We start from the raw sequence: 12,726 nt of genomic DNA on the forward strand, positions 1-12,726 counted from the left end.
CATGTACCCCTGCTGTTCATTGTTTCTACACTCTGTGCGCTGGGTATTATGCTGGTATTGTTGTTGGTCCTGTCCCCTATTCTGTGTGGGCCTGCCTTCAGCATTTTTTTTTTTAATATGGGGCAGTCTGCTTTCCAGTGGGTGGGGTCCTTATAGTAGAAGCAAGCTGTACCTGGAGGCGGTAGGGAAGCTGACCTGACATTCTGTGGTCTTCCTGCACCCTTCCCCCTGCCTCGGACCCTTCCCCTTCCTGGCTGGCTTGTGTAGAACCTTTCTTGGGCTACCATTAGCCTTACTTTTTCTTTCTTTATCTTCTCTGCTTCCATTGTTTGTACATTGGACTGATAATCAGAGCATTATCTTGCTGCTGCCAGCACCTTTTCAATAGGTTCTTGTTGCCAGCAGACAAACGATGCCTGCAGGTGTATTTCAATAGGTGACCTCAGACCTTGGACAAAGGTGGTGACAAACGCTGGCATGGCTTCTCCCATTGGGTTTTTGAGCCCGCTGTTTTGCTGATATATTTGCAGAAGGCGGTCAAAATATGATTTCACGCTCTCATCTTTTTCTTGTTTAGTGTGTGTGATTTTGTTCCAATCTACCTTGTCTTCTGGTATTTTTTCTTTTAAATATTTCACTACTTCTTTGTACTTTTCATCTACTTCATCTCCTGGCTCCCCTTTTGGCCAATCCACTTTCCCTTTACAATCTTCCCACCGATCCTTTGGAACTATTATATTAAATAAGGTGTCCAAATCTCTCCATAACAGTCCTCCCAAAGCCGCCATTCTGTCTAGCTCAGTGTACCATTTCCTTGGCTCTTCTCTGAGCTTGGGAAAGTCTCTAGTACAGCCCATAATATCTTGTCTAGACCAGGGGACATGGACATATGCTAATTCGTTATCTTTACCACCTGGTGGAGGTGGTATTTCTCGAAGGGGCATTATTAGTGCTGGTGAGGCAGCCATAGATGGTGCTGGTGTTCCCGTGTGAGGGGTGAGGGTCTGTACTTCTCCCAACACTGCAAATGTGTGCGACAGCTGCTTCCACTGTTGCAATTTGTCTACCGCATATTGCAGTCTGTCTGTCATGTCTTCCTCTTTGTATGTTTGCAGGTCCGAGTCTGTGAAGCTGAACTTCGCTATGTCCCAGTCATATTGTGCAGGTAGCGGTGGGACTACACCTGTAGTATCTGGACCTGTTTTCTTTGCTCTCTGGAAATAAGCATTGTGTGCTTGGGTGCTCTTTTCCATTAGTTGTGCTTGTGCTAGTGACAGGACCTTTTCTAAGTATGATCTGTTGTGGTGTTGCGTGAAGGCGTCTACTGCTAGTGTTCCTCCCACCATCTGTTGTAGTAAATCCTGGCACTTACTTGTGTCTCATTTCAATAGTCTCCTTTGTGGGGCGGGCGAAGCCTGTGAGTTAGCACTAGTTGTTTTAGTAAGGCTGTGAAGTCCCTGTTATTGCTTGTTCTAATAGTCCAATGTCATGGACCGGCTGCAATACATATGTACAAGCGTCCCAAACCAGGCCCTGCCACTGAGTTAATGACATAGTGTCATCTGCTGACGTGTCGCTGAATTGTTGTAGCTATTTGCGGTCTATTAATTTTGGGTGCGTTATGTGGCTTTGTGTACATCGACTCTGCAGTTCTTTTTTCTTATCATTATATTCGCTGGCGGCGTGGACTGCCTCTGTCCTCATTAGCTGCAGCACAGCAATGTCTTGGACGGTGTCCAGGTCTATCTTGTTAGCCTGTTCCGTGGTAAGCTTGCGTGTAAGAGCTACAGCGTCTGTATTTTGTTGTGGAGTTAGCTCAGGGGGTTTTTCTGTGGGAGCAGAGGGTGAGACTGTTGTGGATCTTATTCGCCCCCAATAGAAGGTCTTCTAGGACTCTGTCCTCGTCGGCCTTGTCTTCCTTACCTCCCTGTTTTTCTGTCTCTACCTGGATGCAGGGGTATAACCCTACCACATCCATCTGTACTTTTCTCCAGTTCTCTTTCTCTTTCTGCTTGCTTATTTCATTTAGAACTTTGTTCTTTACCTCTAATAATTCTTTATGAACCTTCGATTTTACGTCATTAGTAGCGCGCATGTCGCGGAGGACCAGATCTCACTCAAAAAATGATTCCCATTCTACTGGCCTTATCTTTTTTCCTTTTAATTTCAACATTTGTCTCAAATATGACAACTTATTGATATCATACGTCCCCTGACATGGAAATTGTAAGTCCGGTCTTCTAGCTGTCGGGTCATGCGACTTGTGTATGAATAGTATGAAGTGCAGTCCTTGGCGTAGAGCCACATGGTATGCCGGGGAGTCTTTTGGGGGTGCAGGCTGACTGCTGTCTAAATTATTTTTACTTAGTGTGTTTCCCATTGTGAGAGATGAGAGTGGAACGTGTGTGAGGCGCGAGTGCTAACCTGCCTTGCAGATCAGGGACAATTCAGACACACCAGACAGCTGGGTGGTTTTCGCGCCCTAGTTTCGCGCTCTAATACGAATAGACAGCACAGTGGGTAAACGAACGTCATCATGTGCTTGTTCCAGCCACACTCCAGCTGTCACAAGAGCAGGGGAAGCCACTCGTCATGCAGACAGACAGGTCAAGTGATGCAAGTTCACCAAAGCATTCACAAGTCGGAGCCAGAGAAGGTGTCGTGGGTGCTAATTACTGGCGTCCCATGGACAGAAATAAAGAGTGACAGGAAAGTATTTGAGAAGAAAGATTAGTGTTTCCGTCTCCTTGCAATCTCCCGTTTATCCCATAATCGGGCGGAGAGGGGCGGCTAGGCGGAATTGAAGGCACCCTGGAGTACACCAGGGGGCCCAGGCAATCAAGCAGATAGTGCAGAATGGTGACTCTTCGTACAGTTCAGGCACACATGGAACATAAAACGAACTCTGGCGACCGTACGCAGCAGCGCTGTCTGAGAGTCTGTGTGCTGTGACTATGTGCAGTGTTATAGTAAGAGGGGAAATAGGAACACTATTATTGGTAGCTCTAAGGACATCAGGACCAAGACGCAAAGGGAGGTATTGTACAGTATACGGCAAATATTAATAAGCCAGCCTGCCAGTGCATGGGAAAGGGGCGGTAATGTTAGGAGACATTTGTATGGTGGCAGTAAGTATTGGAAGGGAGCTTATTATATTGTCAGACAGTTTGCAGAGTCAAATGTCAGTCATGTAGCTTCGCAATACCCAAAAGAAAAAATTATGTCTGACAGATACTAACAATACTCTACAACCCTAACTATACTTTGCCACAATATATGAGAGGCATATAACAATACAACAATAGAAAAATGCAAGGAACCCAACAATAACAGACAACAGGACAACTGATACTCCCTCCTCTCTGTGCCTAGGAAACTCCCTGGGCACAGCTGGAGACCACCTCTGGCGTCCAGTAGGAGGCAGCGCCCCACTGGGTACCTGGGTCCAGCGGCGCTGAGGTGAGTCAGCTGGACTCAGACCTGAGTTCATGGACCCTAAGAACTGGTGCCCTGAAAAACTGTTGCAATCACAAGAGGAGCAGCCCAACTGACCCCAGCCTCCACGATATCGTTCCAGCACAAGTAGGATGTGCAATGACAGGGCTGCAATTACCCCCACCACCTGAACCTGGGAGCAAAACTGCCACAGCTCTAAAACAAGGGGCTACCCGCTACAACCCAACCTGGAGTATTCAACACCCCTAATCAAGACTTACCGGTGTCTGTCGATTCTGGCAAAGCATACCGACCTCTGCTCCAGTCAATGGGAAGAATCTGTGTAGGTCCTTCACCCCCATCAGCCGGGGACTTTCTGCTGGCCAGACAGGGGGGTGCAGTAGGTCGCCCTCCTCGGTACGCCATCAGCTAGGTGCTGCCTGGCACCAGGGAGTCACTGCGTGCAGGGAACTCGCAGAAGGACGCCGTCACTGGCCAGGTGGGGAGGGTATCCGGACCAGGTGCTGAATGATAGAGCAAAATTGCACATGTAAAGAATTCTGGCAGAGACCAGCAGCAATGTCAGAGATCAAGAGCCACGCACAGAACCAGAGGAGAAAGCCTGTCGGCACCCGTCAACGAGTACAGACGCTAGGCAGGAGTAGAGTCTTCATCGAATGATGACAGACCGAGAAATAAATTAGAGCCACGAAAAGGGCACAGAAGAAAGTGATAAGTTTAGCTGCAATTATAGCCATTGGTATGTCCCACAAGTTGGGGAAACATACCATATATACATCGCCAGGGCACAGGCAAATTACCCCTGGCATGAGAAGAGGAAAGGCAGATGGAGAGGGAGAGCGTAGAGCGACGGAGGACCGTTAACAGGGGACCATACAAATGTGCTGAGAGAGGGGAAAAGAAGCAGGAACCAGAGACAAGATGAAGTCAACTTACGGGCAGACAGTCCCGCAGCATCCAAGGGAGGCGGAGGTGAGAGAAAGACAAATGTAAAATGTATCGAACCTCAGGTCTCCGAACCCTGGTGGAAGCTGGAGTCCAGCAGCCAGTCCGTGAAATCGTCAGTGGTCTGGACGCTGCATTCTCCACCAAATGTAGAAGCTGAAATAAGAAATAAGAAATAATACCACACATACGACTCTCTGTCAGCACAAAATATAGGCAAGTTTATTGGAGACCAACAAACAGAGGATTAACGTGCGGCACGGAGACATCAGCAAAGTCACTGAATGTCCGAAGAGGGGACGTGTCTGACAGTCTTTATAGGCCCAAACCACAAAGGATGTAGCATCATAACATACGTGGTACAAATTAAGCATAGTTAATTTGACCATTTAGCAAGAGTCTACGCTGCGCTATACCTTTTAAGGTCCGAAATGTACTGTTGTTGACCACGTGACCCAAGTGGGCAGTTTCTGGGACTTTCAACTGTAATGTAAGATATAGGTCTGGTGCTTTTCCAGTTAATAATTGCAACATCATAATAATGACCAGAAACATATTGCGGAATGAGATATGCTGAAATGTTCTGTGCGTAAGCGAGCATCTTCCTTTGCCACGTATCTGTTTTGAGCAAGCCTTGCACTACTAAAGCTGAATGACATGTCAACTTAACAAGGCCTAGAGGCTTACAGAATTTGGTATCACATAAAGAAAGATGGCTTCTACAATTTAAGTGCGATATAGTCATGCTATATCTCTGTAAGTGGTGCAAGCACCAGCTTATACAGCGTGCAGTAGCACACTGTTGGTGTCAGTTTGCACGGGCTCCCAGGGGTGGCATAATACATGCTGCAGCCCCTGAGAGGCCCCTGGGGTACCTATGCCCTTGGTAGCTGGTATACCATATACTAGGGACTCATTAGGGTACCACAGAATCCAATCTGGAGTGTACCTAAAGTACATGTAATCAATTTAGAGAAGAAACAGCTAGGCTGGGGTTCTGAATAGCAAGGCCCCAGCCAGACTAAAGTCGAAAACCAGTGAAGCATCAGCAAAAAGTAGGGGTAACTGCAAGAGGCAGAACCTACTCTCCTACAGTCACCTGCTCCCTGTGTCTCCGCTCTGGTCATGTCTGTCTGGAACCGCGGAGGGGCAGTGGTCAGTGGTTTCTCCCACAGTATCCCAGCCCCTCAGACGGGCTCCAGGAGGCCCTCACAGTTGCACCCTCAGACAATATGGGTCTTTTTCCTATGCCAGCCCCCTCTCCGCCATTGATGTATCACCTACAGTGGCCCCCACTCCGTCTCCTACCTTGCCTCTGCTGGTCGGGTGACACACCGGAGCATAGAGTGGCACCGGGTCAGGCTGCCGACCGGGGCCTCTGTCGTTGCCGCTGCTTGCCGCGGGCTCCGCGGGTCACCACACTCCTGGCCTCGCCAGTGTATCTACACCACAGCCGCGGGCAGTCCGGTCTATGCTGCACCCTCCTGGCACAGGATTCCACGTCAGGGCCGTTGTTTCCTCCGGCCAAGGCCCAAGCCCCCTTGCTTCCGCCGCCTCGTGTACTCTTGTGACCGGATCTGAATTCGCCATGCCCACCTCACACACTGCGGCAGCTCCCGGCCTCTGGGGCATCACAGGCCTCAATTCCAAACCCCTGTTTCTCTGCCGTCCGGCGGTCGATCGAGTGTGCCTTTTGGTGTTGCGGCTGCTGGGCAGGTTCAGGTTGCCTTTCCTGGCCAAAGGCACCGGATCAGTTAGTCGGATATTTAAAAGCGGTCGTTGTTTCACGGAGCTCGCTCAAGTGGCTGCCATTTCGTTCCGCGGCTAAGCCACGCCCGCTGGTTCCATGGTTGATGGAGTGTTTCTATTGTTCACACACAGTGCCTAGGGGATTGTGCTGCAGAATTGGCAGCGCTGCATGCTCTTGTTCTCGCACTCGAGTTTGCTGACCCTAATGTGAATACTCTAATTGTGTGCGATTCCTATTACTGTGTACAGTCTTACAATGACAACTTGTTGTTTTGGTCTAAAAATGACTATTGTGATTCCAAAGGCAGCGCGATCAAGCAGAAAACGCTTTGGGTTCGAGTTGCAGATCTTAAACAGTGTCTGCCTCTCACTCTTGTAATTCATACGCTTGGTCATCAGCATATTGGAGCACATGCTCTAGGCAAATCTTTGGCTGATGAAGCAGCGAAATCTGCCGTAGCCACTTATTCAGTAGTGTATTGCCTTGCCCACTTGCGTAATCTAAACTTACGCACACCACTTACTTACACAGAAACTCCAACACTCCTCTGGAGGTAAAATTAGCTTTATTAGTATCGTAGCCAAGGGCAATAAGTCGCTGAAGCTAGTAAGTTCTTAGGCACCAAGTGAAACAATGAATACACCACACTATATTTATATACAAATATGAGATGCGGAATGTAGATATATAAACAGTTAATGTACAAAGCACCTCACCAGATGCGTCTGCACCGGAGTCTTCAACATCCCTGGCCAAGCACCGAAAACACCAAGTCGGGAACCCTGTAGAGACTGGGGCACAGGAAGTAATCTCTCCGGGCACCAAAGTCGTCCTGCGAGTGCGTCCACTCCAAGACTGAGTTCCTGAGCTACACCTCACAGACACCGCTTTTTATAGTTAAATCAACACGTTCGAGAACCCTCTAGCAGGCGTTCTCGCCCATCTATCCATCATAGGTGCTGGCCACATCTCTGCCTCAGACCCACCCATACAGACCTGGCCAGATTCTGCTTGGGTGCGCCGAGGCAAAAGACATTCCTTTCCCTACCTCCGGCCTTGGACAGCCTTGCACAGCGCATCCTCCCTATGTCCTAGAGATAAGCATAGAATGCACAAAAACAAGCTCAAGGCACAAAATAACCTCACGAGGTATGTCTTGCACCAGCTCGTACTGGTTTACGTGAAAGTGTAACTACAGGTCAAAGCAGCACTAAATGGAAATGCAATACAACAAAATGGAAGACCAGAGCATCACATGGAATCGAGGTCAATATGCAGTTTAGCACGTGTAACGTGTAAAATGGCAAATGCAATAAATTCCACCCCTTGACCCTCGATTCACCCATCATGTCCCATTGGCCTAAATACTATGGATCTGGGACGAAGAAGGGAGAGAAGATTAGGAATACATTGAATACAACAACATAATGAAATAGAAACACAAATAATTACTACGATAACACCCAGGATATAACGAAGCTGTCCAAAATTAGGTAGCCACCCAAACAACCAATCTCACCATCCTTGATCAACATTTCGGGTAACCCCTTTCACTAAATCTTTTAAAGCATTAATATGTGCATGGATAGATGTAGAATGATCAGATAAATTGAAACAACAGAGTCCATCAAAGTCCTCGCAACCGTGGTTGTGTTTCAACAACAAATAATCCACAGCTGCCCTATTTTGCAAAACAGCTTTTCTCGTTCCTTGAAGCTAAAGCGGCAGAAGTATGATTGAGCTTCTTCGCAATTAAACAGGCAAGCTTAGCAATAGTTCTTGCATTATAAACGGACAGTCCTGGCACTCCTACAATGGAAATAGCCAAACTAGTAAACTCTGCCCTTGAAAGCATGTCAATATTGGAATCACAATCCTCAGGTAATTGAACAGCAGCTCTAGGGGAGCGAATATGTGTGATAGACTGCATGGGAAAAAGCATAAGACTTAAACGTGATAAGGCACAAGGTCCTCCAGTTATATTAGCTGGTATGTAGGTGTATGAAATATTGCCACACGAGAACAGCCATCCCTTCGATAATTTCACATGGTTAACATGGCTAGCGGTTAATACTGTATGATTACAGACCATATGATTCGTAACATTACTGCAAAAGCTGTCATGTCGTGACTGACATAATGTTTGTTGATCAGTGGTCAATTGTGAGCTTTTCTCTAGTTTCAATTGGCCACACTTGCCAATTTTGGCAGGGTCACAAGTTAGTTGATAGCAAACGTCTCCAGTAGTGATGTTGTAGGTAACAATACTGGTCATGTTCCTCCAGAGATTATCTGTAAGCTCCGGGCATAAACGACAGTACTCATAAAGACTCAGATGTGTTTGAACACCAGTTTCCTCCACTACCCCATCAAAGTTAGTTTGGTTGAAGATGTGCAGAAGCACACGTGCAGGGGTAGGTACGGCAACAAGACAAGTGGATATCATATCAGCTATACTCTGAAGATTTCTCATACAGAAGTGGGAAGTGTTCAGCACATTCTCGGCCAAGTAGGTCCAGATGTTATCTGGTTGCTGCAGCAATGCTGTCATCCGACTCGGGCGGTTGATCCCCTTCGGCATACCCGGGCCCTCCCGGACCCCTCCTTTTCTTGTATCTGTATTCAGCGACACGGACTGCAGCCCGTTCTGCTATAGTGTGATATGTTTCTAATTTGTCTTGTAATAGCTTATTCTGACAGGAAAGCATCGTAGACATATTCTTAGCTTCAACGAGTTGTTTTTCTAAGCTCAACTGTTCCTGCTGCAGAGATAAGCATTTGTCAAAAACTTGATGGTAGGCATGCAACAGAGCCCAACCTCTGCGGCTTACTGTATATAATTCTTTACCTTTTTCGACAGGCACTTTCCGTAAACAATTTAAAACATCTTCTGGTGTTGCTTCGCCCAAACAGTCAAACCAGCTCTCACTTAATCCGGTGCTTTTAGAATACTCACGCGCCAGCACGGAGTATGGCGTCGCCTCCCATCCAGGAATTTGCTTGGGGGCAAAAGGAATTTCACTTGGTGCCAAGGAACCAAAACCACCTTTCGTCTTTTTAAACATGTTCCTACCCGCGTAATTTACGAATCCTGCCACGACTACGCCAAAATGTATTGCCTTTCCCACTTGCGTAATCTAAACTTACGCACACCACTTACTTACACAGAAACTCCAACACTCCTCTGGAGGTAAAATTAGCTTTATTAGTATCGTAGCCAAGGGCAATAAGTCACTGAAGCTAGTAAGTTCTTAGGCACCAAGTGAAACAATGAATACACCACACTATATATATATACAAATATGAGATCCGGAATGTAGATATATAAACAGTTAATGTACAAAGCACCTCACCAGCTGCGTCTGCACCGGAGTCTTCAACATCCCTGGCCAAGCACCGAAAACACCAAGTCGGGAACCCTGTAGAGACTGGGGCACAGGAACTAATCTCTCCGGGCACCAAAGTCGTCCCGCGAGTGCGTCCACGCCAAGACTGAGTTCCTGAGCTACACCTCACGGACACTGCTTTTTATAGTTAAATCAACACGTTTGAGAACCCTCTAGCAGGCGCTCTCGCCCATCTATCCATCATAGGTGCTGGCCACATCTCTGTGTCAGACCCACCCATACAGACCTGGCCAGATTCTGCTTGGGTGCGCCGAGGCAAAAGACATTCCTTTCCCTATCTCCGGCCTTGGAGAGCCTTGCACAGCGCATCCTCCCTATGTCCTAGAGATAAGCATAGAATGCACAAAAACAAGCTCAAGGCACAAAATAACCTCACGAGGTATGTCTTGCACCAGCTCGTACTGGTTTACATGAAAAACATGTTTGTTACTGCTGAAGTGTAACTACAGGTCAAAGTAGCACAAAATGGAAATGCAATACAACAAAATGGAAGACCAGAGCATCACATGGAATCGAGGTCAATATGCAGTTTAGCACGTGTAACGTGTAAAATGGCAAATGTAATACAAGTAGCAGCAGTCACTAGAGCCAAGTTTAAAATAGATGATGACATTTTGGCAGCAGTTGCTGCAACTAGGGAGGGCTCTCCTTATCCTCAAGGTTTCCCTTCTAAATACTCTTACTACATAGCTCCTGAACAGGCTGCTTATGCTACAATTCCTTCTGTTGGGGATCGGCTGATTCCCAACTTAGATCGCAGACCTGATTTGATCAAGGCCGCACACGAAGGCATTGCGACTGCACATGCTGGTGTGTCGACAACAGTCACTATTCTGCAGCAACGTTATTGGTGGTGATGGCGCGCGTGGTTCACCAGTTTCACCTCACTTACTCATTTTCACTTACGGGCCCATAACACCTTGCACCAGAGAACCTGCGCTGATCAATAATGTGAATTTACCTTTATTAGGTTCTTACCGAATCTTTATCATGGATCAGAGCGATTAACTATTTTAAGACAAATGACTTTATTTTGAGCTACTCTTCTCTGTCTGACTAAATAATCACAACCACGAGAAGTTTAAGAGATTTTTATATAAGAATTTGCATAGTGTAAATAACAAAATCCCAATACTGAGGTTTAATATGTAAATCAACAGGGATAAATTCATAAAGTAGGCACTCTTATTCATCCAAAATAGCGCCTGGAAAGGAAAACTTTGATTAAAATGCAACAATATATGCATTCAGTGTGTGTGCGTGTGCTCATATTTACCTATATATATATATATAGACAGCAACCCACAAGGGTGATGACGAGCAGGATCTCCAAACCCAGACTCATGACTCAGGATAGATACCCAGGATAGACGACTTAGGTGGCCCACTGGACTGGATACCAGGACAGACCTCAGGACAGACTCCCCTTTCTGGACGGACTCTCAGGACGGACATCAGGACAGACTCCCCTCTCTGGATGGACTCTTAGGACGGACCTCAGGACAGACTCCCCTCTCTGGACGGACTCTCAGGACGGACCTCAGGATATATTCCCCTCTCTGGACGGACTCTCAGGACGGATCTCAGGACAGACTACCCTCTCAGGACGGATTCTCAGGACAGACTCCCCTCTCAGGACAGATTCTTCTCTCTCTCTCTGAGTCTAGCGCCAGCGTTAGCCTCTTCTCAGGTTCTCTAAATTGATGTCTCAGGGTCTCTTCTCTCCCTCAGGGTCAGCATTCCTTTCCCTCGATCTCAGGATTCTCGATACTGCTTGGCTATGCGTCTTCTCTGCTCTCTCTTCTCTGCTCAACGTAGCCAGGATACGGGAAGAAGATAGGGATGGTGTGTACTAATTGGCTAAACCTACATCTATTATACTCTTTCTGCACCTATGAACCACCCCCAAATGTTTCAACTTTGTGGGACCACTAATTCTGATTGGACAAGGAAGGTAGAGATGAGCATCACACCACATGAATTTCTACATAATTCTAAAGCCTTATTGTCTAAAGGCTCCCGCCCCTTAAAATGTTTCTTCAAGTTTTATTCCCACCCATGTCCCATGCATTAAGCTTTAAACTGTTGCACAAATTGTTGCAGATTCTTGGGGTTCTTTGCCGGACACATCCTGGTTCCCACAGCGTACTGCCGGGCTTGGCCTTGGATGGAGGCGGGATGGTCAAAGATGGCGATTTTCTTCACCAACTGTGCATGATGAAATAAAGCACGTGATTTCGCATAGCTTGGCCAGGTTCAGGCCCGTTTATGAACTAATAGGAAAGTCAAAGAGAAGAAATGTCAGAATCACAAACAAATGCAATCACAATATGCCGCTGGTTTCTATTCCATCTCCATATAACTATTAATTCCATAGCATTAGCACTTATTAATATAAATGACAATTAGTAAAACATAGCTAGCGTGCGCCTGGCCGTGCGCAAGTGTTAGCGGCCATCTTAGATGCTTCTGCGCAGCTGCAAAGGTTTCCCACCAAAAAAGAGTGACGTCATGCCATAGACGCATGCGCACTTCGAAATTCCCGTTAGGCAGCCATTTTAAGAGACAAAGTTGAGACGAAGGTTTATCCATGTGCAAGCTTCCCTCATATACCCAGTTAAACCATATAAAATGGTTTATTTTACATTATTATTTACAAAGAGGTTAAATAGGTTACCTGGTTATGGAGAGGATTGTTTTCCACGCAGTATCCTTGGTGTGGATTATATAAACAGACTCGTAATTATGTTCTTTGCTGTGATGTTTGTCAACAAATCAAGCCTTCTACGGTCCCACGTCCTCCACAAACTAAGCTGTGTTTTTCTAATAAACCTTTTGGCTGTATTTATCTTGATCACTGCGGTCCACTTTGTTCGAATACTGCGTACAAATACATTTTGGTAGCAGTTGATTCTTGCACACGATTCCTCTGGGTCTGGCCACAACGCAGTGCTGACTCTCGAACTGTCATCAGGGATTTGCGTTTCTTTATCGGGATGTTTGCCTATGGAACCTTCCATTCTGATGAAGGTCCAGTGATTGCCTCGAAGGCTTACAAGGATGCGATGAAGTCATTGGGGGTCCGGGTACAGTTTTCATCTCCGTACCGGCCTGAGGGCAATTCAGTTGTGGAGCGAATGAACCGAGACTTAAAGCACTCATTGACAG

General features: G+C 46.7%; 1 protein-coding gene and 1 pseudogene across 2 annotated transcripts in view; one reads left to right on the forward strand and one right to left on the reverse strand.

The window, feature by feature from the left end:
- LOC146808634 (NACHT, LRR and PYD domains-containing protein 3-like) overlaps window positions 1-12,726 on the forward strand; it is an 852,065-nt pseudogene that overhangs the window by 808,955 nt on the left and 30,384 nt on the right. The gene's annotated exons all lie outside the window — the stretch shown is intronic.
- LOC146808636 (uncharacterized) lies at window positions 7,833-8,732 on the reverse strand. Its single transcript, XM_085620676.1, has one exon. The coding sequence runs from the start codon at window positions 8,730-8,732 to the stop codon at window positions 7,833-7,835; it is 900 nt and encodes a 299-aa protein (XP_085476802.1).

Source organism: Triturus cristatus, chromosome 8 (assembly GCF_964204655.1).
Source record: "Triturus cristatus chromosome 8, aTriCri1.1, whole genome shotgun sequence".
In the NCBI taxonomy this organism is placed as follows: Eukaryota; Metazoa; Chordata; class Amphibia; order Caudata; family Salamandridae; genus Triturus; species Triturus cristatus.